General features: G+C 44.1%; 1 protein-coding gene across 1 annotated transcript in view; it reads left to right on the forward strand.

Moving 5' to 3' along the window:
• cntnap2a (contactin associated protein 2a) overlaps nucleotides 1-15,000 on the forward strand; it is a 139,764-nt gene that overhangs the window by 80,133 nt on the left and 44,631 nt on the right. Inside the window, exons 11-12 of the mRNA XM_056584298.1 lie at nucleotides 1-70; nucleotides 11,754-11,924. The exon at nucleotides 1-70 is cut by the window's left edge and continues 58 nt beyond it. Of these exons, the coding sequence (XP_056440273.1) occupies nucleotides 1-70; nucleotides 11,754-11,924 (241 nt within the window). The remainder of the gene's footprint in view (nucleotides 71-11,753; nucleotides 11,925-15,000) is intronic.

Here is a 15,000-nt window from a genome sequence, read left to right on the forward strand (position 1 = left end):
GTGGGCGACACCAACCGACCGGGCTCCGAAGCCAAGCTGACGGTGGGGCCGCTTCGTTGCCAGGGAGACGGTGAGTGCCGAGAGTATAGGGCCTGAGGAGTGTTTGTCTGAGTGCGTGTGTACGTGTGTGTGTGTGTGTGTGTGTGTGTGAGTGTGCGTGTCAACAGGTGATTGGACAGGAAATGAGATGTGAAGATCGTTTTGCTGCAAAAGAAAATGGCTGTGTATTAAAGGGCCGAAAGTGCGGCGGTGAGTGAGTCACCGCTTTGTCTGCCCGGACTGTCACTATCACCCAGTACGTTGTTTGGACGAGTGGCGCGCTATGATTGATGTCCGCGCCACATCTTACTGAACATCGGTGTAAGTTTGTGCTTTGTCTCCGCTGAAATTGGGTTTGGCGGAGCGGCAAACTGAATTAACCAATAAACAAATTAATAAAACAGCCCGTGTTCTTAATGCCTCGGACACGTGCTAGGCGTTTTCGGTTGGCACTTTTACCGATTGACGTGCATGTGACACACGCCGTGAAACAAATGAAATGCTTAATAAACAAACTTTCGAGAAAGCCCGAAATGCTTGTGCAACACCCTAAAAACCTCACACCATTTTGTACAGAATATGTCGATGGAAGGTAATTGCCCATTAAAGACAATGGAACAGAGACCTGTCTTTGTAAATGCCTTTCAGAGCTGTCACATTTCGTATCTGGGTCCTGAACTTCCCCATTAGCGTTAGTTTTCCATGAAAATTGACTTTTCGACTTTTACTTTGCCGTCATTTGCTCGGTAAACCACGCATTGCTAGAAATGTTCTAGTGCATGAGAAAGGGGAATAAAAGACAGAGAGTCCATTTGTAGTCGGGCGCAATTGGCCGCATTGTCTTCCAGAGAATGTGATTCATTGTGTGCACAGGTGAGGGGGAAAGAACACAGCAATTTAAGCACACACAATTTAGAACCACTGTGGTTGGGTCTGGTGCTGTTGGCTGTTGCTCGTTACTCCTGGGTCTAATTAGAGTGTGTATGTGTGTGTATTTATGGGCATGGGTGTGGTTGTGAGGTTGTGCACACATAGAAGTGTGTGTGTGTGTGTGTGTGTGTGTGTGTGTGTGTGTGTGTGTGTGTGTGTGTGTGTGTGTGTGTGTGTGTGTGTGTGTGTGTGTGTGTGTCTGTGTCTGTGTTGCAGTCCCACAACCCATTATAGAATCATCACACTTATTATTTTATGAAAGTGCTGTTACACACTTTTTATTTGTAGTCCTTATTGTTGCCTATGTAGGTGGTGGTGTTACCCACTGGGACCAACACTATCTTTTTGTACGTTTGCCTGCATTTTCTCGTCCAAGTTGTTAATGTTATCTTTTTTTTGTGACATTCTGGGTGCCAGTCCACTGTAGGATCAAAACACAGCAACACAAATGTCATATTTCAGTGAAGTTAGAGACTTAATTAGTCTTGGAGAAGGAAAAAATAATAAATTGGACAGGCCTAAGAAAACCTAGCTATCAGGCACAATTTGTTTTTCTAATTTGTTTGCAATATGGACTTTAAATGTCACTTTTGAGGAATATACCTCATTAACAATTTGTGGTTTTCTCTCACCTTCTTTGTAATTGTATTCCCTACTGTTCTGTAGCAGATATTGTTGTTTGTGTTCATATCAGCGCCGATTCTCATGCAACAGAAATAGCAACATAGAAAATCGCATTTGAGGTTTTAAGTGGAGTAATGTCACACTCTTCCTTTGTGTATTCCAAACTCTCTCTCTTTTTATCTCTCTGTCCCCCCCCTCCTCCTCTCTGATTCCCACTTCCCTTCTTTCCTCCTCTCTTTTTTTTCTCTCTATCTTCCCTCTTCTCTCTCCCCTCCCAGCGCTGTCTCCCTCTATCTCTCGCTCCCTTGCCGTCTCTCTCCCTCTTTGGACTTAACAGATAATAGCAGCATGAAGGGCATTGTATCAAATTGTGATTTGGGAATCGGCTTTGTGATGTCACCGGCACTCGCCAGAGATTTGTACTTATTTATTTTTGTATTTATTTTTGTTTGAGCGCTTTGCAGAGAGATAATCTCCTCTGAACTGGAAGAGCCGTCAGGCCTTTCAGCCGCGGTGGAGGAGCCGTAAGCATGAACCGTCGGTAATGGCTAATGTCTTTTTTAATTAGCATCGGCACAGGCACACACCTACCCATGGGGCCGGACAGGAGCACACACACAAACTGACACGCACGCACACACACACACACACACACACACACACACACACACACACACACACACACGTAAGCACAGGCATGCACATCTACCCATGGTTCTGCACGCGCGCACACACACACAGAGAAACTCAGACACGCATGGACAGGCAGAGCGACGATATCAGAGTTCATATCCTGATATCAGAGTTCATATCCTGATATCAGAGTTTATATCCCGATATCCAGCCAATTACATAGAGCTCAGAACACATTATCTTTTGGACTTTTGTCTTTGCTTCATTTTAACTCTCTTTTCCTATTTCCTACTGAAATATATATAATATACCTGTCTGTGTGTGTGTTTGGGTGTGTGTGTAGGGGTATTTGCGTGTGTGTGGGGGGGGGGGGGCGTGTGCGTGTGTGTTTGGCCGTATGCATGTGTGTGTTTGTGTGTGTGTGTGTGTGTGTAATAGAGAGGCCATCTCCCAGTTATGGTTCTTACAGTCCATTCATTATGTATGTCTGTCCGAGTTTCAGTCAAACATAAAGTGACCTGGTTCTGTCAAGGGAGCAGTACACGACACCTGCTGTACCGTTTTCCCCCAGCCCCGGTGTCACACTCATTATGGTCCTATCATCAACTAGCTGCCTAGTGCCACGCTCAATAGTTTCCCTCTATCATGGTGCATTATGGCTGCATAAAAAATAAACTAAATTAATTGAATGACTTATTATGTTATATATCTGTGTGCGCGTGTGTGTGTGTGTGTGTGTGTGTGTGTGTGTGTGTGTGTGTGTGTGTGTGTGTGTGTGTGTGTGTGTGTGTGTGTGTGTGTGTGTGTGTGTGTGTGTACGAAGGTACGTGCCATTTCCATGGAAACGGCCATTAATAAAGATGGATCCATCTGTCACATGCATAAGCTATATTCTCCTTGTGTGTCTTACTCAATTAACTAAGGTACGGAGTGTGTCTGCGTGTGTGTGGAACATGTGTGTGTGCCAAGGGAGATGAAGTGAAAAAATAAATAAATGAGTTGTCAAATAGAGATGATTTTGAGATATGACGATATTGTCATGGTGATAGTCTCTAGAAAAGTAGATCTTACAGTCTACACCAGCCTATTAAGGAATCTTAAACCTGTATTAAATATTTCACGGGTGAATAGGTACCCCTAATAAGATTGATAAATCGAATAGCGACTGCAGAGCCAGTGAGAACGATGACGATTGGTCGATATTTAATAGGTTTCCATGGCCAAAATGAATTATGTCTCTGGCAGTTATGGAAAGTCTTAAAAAACGGTGTGTCTGGTGTGTGTGTGTTTCCATCTGTCTCTTGGGATTCGTCTTTATGGCTAAAATATTAATTAGCGAGCATAAGTTTGGCGGTCTTGTCAGACAAACTACTGTGTTTATGCTCTATTTAGTGTGTGTGTGTGTGTGTCTGTGCTCGCCTGTGTGTCTTTGCTCAAGCTAAAAATGATTTCCATTTCCATGACTAGCTTAATGGAGGCCTACACTGTCACAGGCGGACAGAGAAGAATTATGCCCATTTATGGATGTTAAAAGGCTTTGGACATTTTAATGGATGGGAATGAAAAAAGATGAGAGCAAATGAAGCATGGCAGCCTATATTCTGTCATTATACCACCCAATATAGCGTACCTGCTACCATAACCTCTACCTCATTACAGTCTATAAATAAAGAATTTCAAGGGGTCACCAATGACTGTCCAAACCTCAATCCATCGGTTAGGATTTGTTTATAGCAAATAATGCAAGGTCACGTTTATATGCTATGTCCATGTGTCATTCTTTGCATTAATAGAGGTCACGTGGTACCACCAGGTCCCGACAAAGTGGACTATGGCTGGCAGGAGGTCACTGGTTCAGTAGGGCGATGACAGGGGTAACATGCATCTTTACGCTGGCGTCTGTATATGCACAATTGTCCCTGAGACAAAAACAGAATCACATTTCAATATTTGCCGGATTTTCAGTAGGAAGAAATTATACTAGAATCGTGCCTGACTGTCGGATGCATTATTATTACCACAGTAAAAACAGTGTTTTATATAAGAAACGAATAATAACCAATATCCCGCTATAACTAGAAAGTGTTATTGTAATTATTCACCAGCATCTTTCTAGAAGAATTGTTTGTTGAATAAAACATTCTAAAGTCCTCTCTCATCTCATCCTGCCTAAGCAAACAGATTCTCGGTGGCGTCTTGTTTGGATAAACGTTAGCCAGTGACAGCAGCAGTATGGTCCAAGGTGCGCCTTAATTAGGAAAACAGATAAAAAACTATTTGCAGTGCCCAAATGACAGGTGTGAAATAATTACCTGGACGATCTAAAAGATAGGGGCACGTTTACCCTGAATATACAGTACCTGGACCCCTTCGCAGATGGCTCCTTTTGCTGAGAAAGACAGGACTCGAGGAGTATTTAAAAATGCATGGCAAAGGGGTGAATATAATTAAAGCTTGCATCAGAGCTAACTTCAGCACATCTCTTCATCCAGAGAGAGGGTTTACTTCATTCCTCCCAGTTACAAAAATGCGACAAATAAATACCGTAATGACCACAACAAGACACTATCAATGAGCAACAGAATGAATAAATGCCAGAATCTGCTATCCCAATTAGCATAGGGGTGCTCATGTAGTCCAAGTAAAGATCTGCTTTTTAATGTTAGTATTATTACAAAGATCCTTGTTAAATCCACCGACCGCTTCACAAAGCAAAGCCCACGCTTGTGTCACAAAGTAACTCTGACAAATTGGGGACTTTAGCTTGAAATAGACGCTCAAGAGCTTTGTTATCGAGCGTTACCTTCTCTGCCTTGACCACTAAGCACCTCACCTTCAGACACCTGCATCTGCGTGTGCGTGACTCTCTTGTCACACGGGACTATTTTGGGATCTTAGTTTCAAAAGTTCCTCCAACCTTTTGGTTCTGAGCGCTGAGAGTGAAACAGGCTGTTAGCAGGGGAGGCAAATGAGAGAAGCAACAGGAACTCATTAGGAAGAAGTGACGGGCCGAGATAATAAAGGTCACTCATCAACATTGATGGTACAGACTGTGAAACTGTTTGTGTGTGCGCGGTAGTGTATATGTGTGTGACTGTTAGGCCTGCAGCGGATTCGAATTGTATCCGAATCCGTTCGGTTCGTTTACCACAGTTCGGAGCATTCTGGAGATCCGCGGATTTCGGTTTCATTGAAGGCATTGCCTTATGTAGCGTATTTTGCCTACTGTAGCCTACGTCCGATACAAAAGGGTGTTTAGGACCCAGCGGAATGCATTCTCTCCAGTGCTGCCCGAGCCAATGAGACTTTTCCCGCCCCTCCCTTCAGCCTGTCAGCGTTCAAAACAAACTGGGCTTTTCAAGCGCACGATTCCTAAATTTAAAGAAAGTAATTGATACAATTATATTCTAAATATACGGGAGATAAATACAAACGGGTGATAAGCGGGATAACGGCCTTCGAGGTCGACCAGTTCGATGGAAATAATGGACAGGTAGAGGCAACTCTGGCTTCATGCTGCGCTCGTCGCCAGAGTTCTAAACCTCGTCGGCCGTTATCCCTTACATGTTACACTCAGTGCACCATGTTTTCAAATGCATTTAGGGGAACATTTATTGCACAAAAAAGCCTTGCAAGTTGTCTGATTGCAGTCAATTAACACATTGCAAATAGCCTGTGGGTCTCATTCATTTTTGTGTTTCTCCCCCAAACCCTCCGTCAAAAAAAAGTCTGCCTATTTACTATCACGGACATGATCCTAATCCGAACCGTATCCGAAACCGAGGCCCAAAACGGTTATCTGAACCGAACCGTGGACACACTGATCCGTTTCACCCCTAGTGACTGTGTAGCATTCCGTGAGAGAGACAAACTGTGCCTGGAAATTGGGCTTGACACAGCGTATGGCTGACGGTGTGTGTCTCCATGATTGTGCCAGCGGTCGTGTTCCCTCATACATCCATGTTAATAACCTGGGTCAAAACAGTCGGTCATCCTTACCATCTGGATGCATTGGCACATGACCAACCTGGTCATGCGAAGACAGATGAATCACCCAGTTGGCTCCCCGACCCAGCGTCACCTAATGCTCATTATGTTTCCCTCCACGGTTCACTGAGGTTTCCCAGGTTCTCGGATTTGCCGGCCAGAGGTGAAATCTATTGAGCTGTCACCAACAGCATAGTCAGTATGGAATGTAAAGCCGAAATAAGTTAAGTTTGACCACTAGAGGGCAGAAAGATTGTGCTTCGCTCATGAACGACCAGTGCTAACAAACTAAATATTTTGTCCCAGGATCTATGATCTTGTTTCCACAGTGTTTGGTCATCCAAAAAAACATCTGTTAGCAAACTCACAGTTTAAATGATGTGCTTTTATGAGGTATAGCAAGGAAGTGGTAAAAACAAGCACCATATGGCAGGGTTTTGGAGAACTAGACAGAGCTGAAGGACACAGAGAATTTAAAAACGAATTAATTACATAACTTGGTATGAAATATGAAATAACGTCAGGGTCGGTACTGGTGGTGGCTCAGGGTTCTGTGGGACTGATTAACATTTCAGTTTACTAAAAAGCAAAAACGTAAAGGTTTTCGCCAAATCATTTCTGATCTCTTTTTAGAAAATCGGTCTGGGTAGGTCACTAGGTGAGTTTAGACAAATTGTCAGGGTTTTCAAAATCCATCTGTTGTTAGTTGGAATTCAAAATGTTATTCGATCCACCGGCATTATCCTTTTTTTTATTTAATAACAAGAACATTCATGTCCTTCCTCTCAGTGTCCCCAATAGTATGTACTACTTTCCAGTTGTCTGGGATAAACAATAACAAGATTAAAATGGGCATAATCCTGTATTAATAACAGTGCTCGTCAGAAACAACTTTGGATGTACGCATTAATCCCCAAATGAAGCCTTCAGCAGTAAGCGTTTACACAATTATAACCATTTATGTTGCTTCCGTCCAGTTCATCAACGTTGAACGGAAAATATGGATACACCCCAGGTGTGTGTGTGTGTGTGTGTGTGTGCGTGTGTGTGTGTGTGTGTGTGTGTGTGTCTAGTAGCATATGTGTGTTGTGTGTGTACACCTGTGCACAAGTTATGTCAAGATCAAGTTACCAGCGGCCACTGTGGTGTCGTTACAGTGAGAGAGGGGGAGAGAGGGGCAGCAAGGGAGGCAGCTAGAGAGGCGGCTAGGGGAGTGACTAGGGGAGAGCGACGGTAGGAGAGCCTAGAAAGGAGAAAGGTGGCTAAAGAGGTTGCTAGATATGTGGCTAAAGAGCCGGAATCCCCAAGTGAGAAGGGTGGGCAAGGCCTCATCATTCAGCCACAAGGCTACAGTGCCGGGTGCAATGAGAAGGAGACGGTTTCTGGAGAAGAAGTGATGACAGAGGCTGATATTTTCTATTAGACACTACCTTGGGAGCACAGAGCGGGAGAACAGGACCAGTGAGAGAACCACTTCTTATTCTGTCTGGTGGAGGCTTTTCTTGTAAAAAAAAAAAAAAAAGTTAGACAGTTCTCTCAATGGGGCCTGAACCTATGAGATGAACACTTTAAAAAATATATGAATATATAGACCTTCCTCTCTCTGAGCTCAAGTTCTGCAGATTAAAGGTTATTAGGAGAAACTTGTGGGGGATCCCGTGGTCACTTTCAACTGAAGTAAAAAGATATGAATATATAGACCTTCCTCTCTCCGAGCTCAAGTTCTGCAGATTAAAGGTTATTAGGAGAAACTTGTGGGGATCCCTTGGTCACTTTCAACTGAAGTTGTCCTTTTTAATCAGTGGGCTGACAATTTCAACGAAGAAATTGCATTCGTACAACAGAGAAAAAGGGAAGAGAAAAAATAAATATCTACAGGAGGACAATGCATTCTCCCAACTCAAACATCCTAAATAATACATGATGCCGCATCGCAAGTTACATCTGTTACAAAATGAATGTTGACAAGATCATTTGTATGCGTCCAGAGAGACATCGATGTGTATGTGTGCGTGTGTGCTCGTGCATGAGTATGTGTGTGTGTGTGTGTGTGTGTGTGTGTGTAGGTGTTGGCCCACGTGTGTATGTGTGTGTGTTGGCAAAGGCTTTATAGAGACATTTGTTTGATAAACATTTCAATATGCTGCTGATGAATGTCCTCCAGGGGCCGTGGCCAACCGCCGGCATCTGCGACTCTGGCAGCGCGCGATTCGCCAGCGTTCGGTTTGGCGCTGGTAGTTTATTTGTCCTCACCCCCCCCCGCCACCCCCGCCACCCCTATCCACCCCCCCACCGCCACCCTGCTCCAATACTTAATGTATTTGCACAAGGCAGTGAGACAACAAAAGTATAGAAAAGCAAGCATAGCAGGGGACTGTGTTGGAGAGTTAGGAAACCCCCGAAGGGCTCATAGTGGAAGCCTCCCCCTCAAGGACGTTGGATGTGTCCTAATGCTATGGATATTTGTTTCCTTAACATGACCGAATAAAGAAAGAAAAAAACGAGTCAACGGTTCCTTCTCCCACTTCCTTTGTGTACGTTCTCCTTTCATTCTGTGTGATTCGATTGACTCTTACCTTATCATATTCCCTCCAGCTCCCTCTCTTTTATTTATATTTATATATTTGATGTTATTGACGAGTTGACACTATATTATAGCGCAGAGTCTGGTGGCATTTGTCGCTGTGTGTAGGAGATAGACAGCTTCCCATGCTGTCTTTATCTTCTGAGAGACGCATTAACTGAGTTACGAAACATCCCGGGTTGATTTGTTAGCGCAGAAATTAATTTCATCATTGCGTTAATTTACTATGAATGCTTTGCGGTCATTCACAATGCATTATAGAGATGATCTAAGTGTTGCTCAATAGATGAGTATTAAAATGAAAAACGTGGCTATATATGTCATTGTTGTTATGGTTATACCCAGGAATGGCTGTAATACTGTTGCTTTGTGTAAGCAGCAGCAGTGTTATGAACTTTATGTGTTTACAAGCCTATACATTTTATTTTTAAGCCTCTAGATTTTCATGCCATTGCATCCATTTTATTTATTCGATTAACCTTTTGCCTTAGTGGATTGAAATATCCTTTCAGCAGAATTGCACAAACATAATTTTTTTAATTCAAATCAAATATGGGTTTTCTTCCATGGAGCTATGATGGAGCCATTATTCACATAAATAATAATGATATTTTTCTTATGATGGTGAAAGTGAGGAACAACTAGAAAACAGATACACGCAAACAATGCATGTTTCATTCCTGATTTTATCACTAACTATGGGTGAGAGGGGGGTTGATTGTGGACGTGTATATGTGTGTGTGTGTGTGTGTGCACATCTGCGTGTGTGTGTGTGTGTGTGTGTGTGTGTGTGTGTGTGTGTGTGTGTGTGTGTGTGTGTGTGTGTGTGTGTGTGTGTGTGTGTGTGTGTGTGTGTGTGTGTGTGTGTGTGTGTGTGCGTGCGTGCGTGCGTCTGAGATACGCCCTGATTTAACCTTCATAAGTAATTGTCAATGTTGCCATAAGCAGCATGCTGACTTCAAACAAACTTATCACAAAGACATCATCAGTAGGTACTTTTTTTTTTGCAATGTGTGTTTCTCTCTGTGTGTGTGTGTGTGTGTGTGTGTGTGTGTGTGTGTGTGTGTGTGTGTGTGTGTGTGTGTGTGTGTGTGTGTGTGTGTGGGGTATGACAGAGCATGTTGGGTGGATGGGGAGAGGTGGAGTCCAGCGCTGTCACTCGGGATGGCTTATCACACTGAACCAGGAGGCACATGCATTTGTATACAAATGTACACACACACACACACACACACACACACACACACACACACACACACACACACACACACACACACACACACACACACACACACACACACACATACACGAACACAGAAAGGGGGGTGTGCACACTTTAAACATACACCAAACAGGCCGGGGGAACAAACTCATCGGCATGAGAAACTATCTCAGCGCACATATTAGGGTAGCGGTGTTGTGGAGGAGGTCAACGTGCTCGGACGTGTACCTCCCTTATCGTTCAGCTCACACCATGTCGCCTACTCCTGCTCTGACTCCCTCAACCCCCCCCCTCACCTAATGCCTCCAGCTGCAATATCTTCCCCTTTATCCCCTGCGGCTTTGTGTCACAGCCCAACCTCATCCACCCACCAAGCCTCTCTCCTGTTCCTCCCTCCCTTCCTTAACCCCCTCCTTCACTCTTCTGTTCCTCCTTCCTTGACCTCTTTTCCTTTTTCTTGACATCCTCTGGTTCTGTACATCATTATGACCCAGCGCCTCTCTCTCTCTCTCTCCCACTCTCTCTCTCTCTCTCTCTCTCTCTCTCTCTCTCTCTCTCCCTTGCTCTCTCTCTCTCTCTCTCTCTCTCTCTCTCTCTCTCTCTCTCTCTCTCTCTCTCTCCCTCTCTCACAATTTCCCTAGCTCTCGCTCCCTCTCTCTCTCTCTCTCTCTCTCTCTCTTGCTCTCGTTCTCTCTCGCTCTCTCTCTCTCATCCTCTAAGTGACAAAGGGAGGCTGCTGGCTTAGGCTGGCAGCGCCGGGTTGAGGAGGAGGAGAGAGGAGGTGGAGAGAGGCGAGGATAGGTTAAAAGAGGTGAAGGGAGAGGAGTAGGAGAAGACTGAGGAGGGAGAGTAGAACAGAGATTAGCGTCGAGGAAAGGAAAGAAGAGAGGGAAGGAAAGGAGAGGGAAAAAAACAAAAAGAGCACTTCATCAACCACACTCTAATAATTTATCAGCAGCTGCTTAGTGCGACGCTACTTTGTCTTCATTAGCGTTCCCCATTAGCGGTTCGCCCCATTCAGAAGTCATTAGAAAAGTTGTTATCCTGAATCATGCAGTGGAGGATCTATGTCTGCTACAGAACCAAGTGCTGTCTCCGTGGCTGATATTAATAGGCTGCAGCCAGCCGCGTCGTGTGGCTGCACGGTGTGATCTCAGAGGCTCATCGCGCCCCGTCACCATGTCAACACACGCATCTCCACAGCTTACCACCCATCCTGTGAGACGGAGATCCGCAAAGAGCGCTGTCCTCACCTGTCCGCCGTGCATCACCGCTCAACCAACGCGCACATCGATTGGTTTACTTTGAGTACCGTGAATTCATGAGGAGTCGATGGAGACGTATATGTGTTGTTGTTTTTTCAAAAGTGTAGTTTGATATGAGGTGCTTGCGAGCACTATGCCGAACCCCAACCTGCTTTCTAATCACATGTATCAGAATCACTTTGGATTCAAGTGTTTCTTAATGACTGTGAGATAAACAAAAGATATGATTGAACTTCATTTACTTAAGGGAGTCGGGATAATTTAGACACTATGCACAGTTGTATTTACTATTGAGTCATGTTGCAGATTATTTCATCCAAAGCGACTTTCATGTGCAATAAATCAATGTACCGGTCATGTATGAGCAGGTAGGGCCTCTTCCTCAAGGATGCAGAGATTGGGGTTTGAACCCAAAACCCTATGCAGTACACCTTCCTGTTTCTTGAATGCGTCCAATGTGCTTCAACAGGAAACTACTGGAACGCGGCCTCGTTCACCACGCCCTCGTCCTACCTCCACTTCTCCACCTTCCAGGGAGAGACCAGCGCTGACATCTCCTTCTACTTCAAGACCAGCGCTCCCTATGGGGTGTTCCTGGAGAACCTGGGGAACACAGACTTCATACGCTTGGAGCTCAAATGTAAGTGACGTCTGTGTTTGTGTGTGTGTGTTTTATGTGTGTGTCCGTGTTTACTGTCCTCTTTTCGTCTGTTGCGGGCCTGCTCTATTTTTTCCCATGAACCACGAGTCCTTAGTTACCTGATAGGAAGTCTAAGTCTAGAGGTGGTTATGAAGATCTTAGTCTTGATGGGTGAATACATCGATGCCTGTGAAGCAGGGCAGGCTTGTAGGGTGTTAGGTTAAACCCGTGTCCGCAGTCTAACTTTTTATCATCCTTGAGCAAATTCCCTGTGGACCTCTTTGGTTAAAAGTGTACGCTAAAAGGACTAAAATCACTAAATAGTCAATGACTGTGGAACTAGTGGTATCTTGTCTTAAATAACCTGGATCAGTCTCCAAACACTGGGCAGTGGTCACACTGGATGTGGACAAAAGTGTAGTGTGATATGAGGTGTGTGCGAACACTATGCCGAACCCCAACCTGCTTTCTAATCACATGTTTCAGAATCACTTTGGATTAAAGTGTTTCTTAATGTCTGTAAGATAAACAAAAGATATGATTGAACTTCATTTACTTAAGGGAGTCAGGATAATTTAGACACTATACACAGTTGTATTTACTATTGAGTCATGCTGCAGATTATTTAATCCAAATCGACTTTCATGTACAATAATTCAATGTACATCCAGTGCTCACACTGGATGTGGACGTGTTGCTGTCCATCACTGAATAGTGGATAATCTCCACAGTAAACAAGCGGTTGACTGCTCTCAACAAAGAGACGCACGCAATAGGCAGCACCAGGGACCACATGTGTGCCTTCCTCAGAACGCTGCACTCTTTCGATGGCACCGAAAAGGGAGGACAGTCCCGGATTTGGAGTAATCACCGTGTTCTGTAATTATGGCCATTATGAATCTGTGTTTACCGAAACCTCCCGTTTGTATTCCAATGGAGCCGCGGCTCTGGGCCTGGTTACATACACGGGGAAAAAAAAGGAAAGTGCAATTAAGGAAACTCACAAACACGCGGGCTCACGTGGATACATTCACACAGGCGCCGCAGGCACTGCAAATGATTCATTGTTAATCAGATCACGTGTCATTCGGATCGTTCACATTATTCTCATGTCAAGTGGTGTGGATAAAGCGAGGGCAAGGATGCTACTGCTAACAAAAAAATGTACAGAGACCCAGACACAAATACACACCCCTATACACACTCATACACACACCTACATATTCACACACACAAACCAACCATTCGTGCACTTTTAGAAGTAAAATTCTCTTGCTTTGATTTTCGGCTTGATTTCAAGGGAAGGATTTCCTCGATTCTGTCTACGAGGAGGCTGGTGTCTCAGACACGATCCTGCAGGTCACGTGACTCACTGTAAGACTTCGGATCACTAACTTGCTAGTCACAGACCTTAAATTAATCATTGCAGCGTGTTATGAAGTATGCCATTTGCTCATGAAAAGACATCACTGTCTTGATGGATGGCCAATTACATGGTAATTCAGAGGTTTATGAAAATTCCCAGTGCTACCAGGCTTCCAGAAGACCTTGGAGTGAGATTTGAGTGGCACGTTTTGTTTGGGGCCCGCCACTCCGCCCTGAAGACATGGCTAGTTGCACTAATTTCCCCAGTTTTATTACTTTTAATCCTTACTCAAACAATAAAAACATTATATGAGCCAGACTGGACCCAAGTCCGCAGTACCACAGAACCCCCTCCATTTTGGCAGTATTTGCTTTTTGGTTGGCAATACTTGATAGTCTTATTTTTTAATCACTGCATGACAACTTCAAAAAGGACTTCATGTGAGTGATGTTCAAAACATGCCCATAGGTTTAGAACTAGTCTCTCTTAACCCCCTAACAGATATCACAGAAATCGACATGCCTTTGACTTTTTTAACAAAGTTTTAAAATGTTGAAAACTATGGATTCATAAAATTGGGGATTTGTTATTATATGATATACTATCATCTGTTGAAAGTGAATTTAATCAATTTGTTGGTTTAAAGTAACCAACACTCATTTTATGTGAGTGCATTTGTTATAATTGGAATTTGAACAACATCTTTATTTAAGAATAAATTGTATTGGGTGATAGGGGGGCCCATGACAATGAATGTACCCGGGCACTTAATAACTTACTTACGCCACTGTGAACCATATCTTATGACGATGAAAGCAATTTTCATCGCTGCGTTATATATCTTAGTTCCAAAATGACTGTGGGGTGATGGGAAAACCAGGACCGCTTAACCTCACAGTGCTTCAGCGTGCCGTGGCTTCTACATGGTGTCTGTGGGCCAAGCTCAATGCGTTTTTCTCTGTCTGAGCATTCAAAGAGCTCTGCACACTTCTAACCGAGGCTTGGGCGGGTGTTGCGTGATTATAAACGAGGATAAATTATTGAGAAAGTTCACGCTGTAGCGAAATAGCACGTAACTTTTGTGAATAATCGGAGGTGTGACATGAGACCGAGTGAAGTGGGTCTTTTTTGTGAGTCTTAAGCTCAATGCGGGAGGGTTGGCACCTCTGCATTCCCTATAGGGATTCCATCCGCCATTTTGTATCTGAATTCCAATTGAATATAAAAGACTTCCATTTGGTCTCAATCCCCCAGATTTACATCAAGGGAACAAGGTTCCAAATGGATGGAAGTGATGCTGCAGCCAAAGAGATGGGGCCATCAGAGTGACCATAAACATTAGGCTAGCTGGTTTGCTGTTAGCTCACAGGCCTAACACCCTCATGTGGCTCGTCTTAACTCTGCCAGGACTCGAATGCTTTACTGCACCGGTTGTTTCCTGAAGTCAAACTCAAACATCTCTCTCTCTCTCTCTCTCTCTCTCTCTCTCTCTCTCTCTCTCTCTCTCTCTCTCTCTCTCTCTCTCTCTCTCTCTCTCTCTCTCTCTCTCTCTCTCTCTCTCTCTCTCTCTCTCTCTCTCTCTCTCTCTCTCTCTCTCTCTCTCTCTCTCTCTCTCTCTCTCTCTCTCTCTCTCTCTCTCTCTCTCTCTCTCTCACAAAACCGATGTGACATTGGCCAAAAGTTTTATTTTTTTTCATCACCCTCATGGAC

This window comes from Gadus chalcogrammus, chromosome 23 (assembly GCF_026213295.1).
Source record: "Gadus chalcogrammus isolate NIFS_2021 chromosome 23, NIFS_Gcha_1.0, whole genome shotgun sequence".
In the NCBI taxonomy this organism is placed as follows: Eukaryota; Metazoa; Chordata; class Actinopteri; order Gadiformes; family Gadidae; genus Gadus; species Gadus chalcogrammus.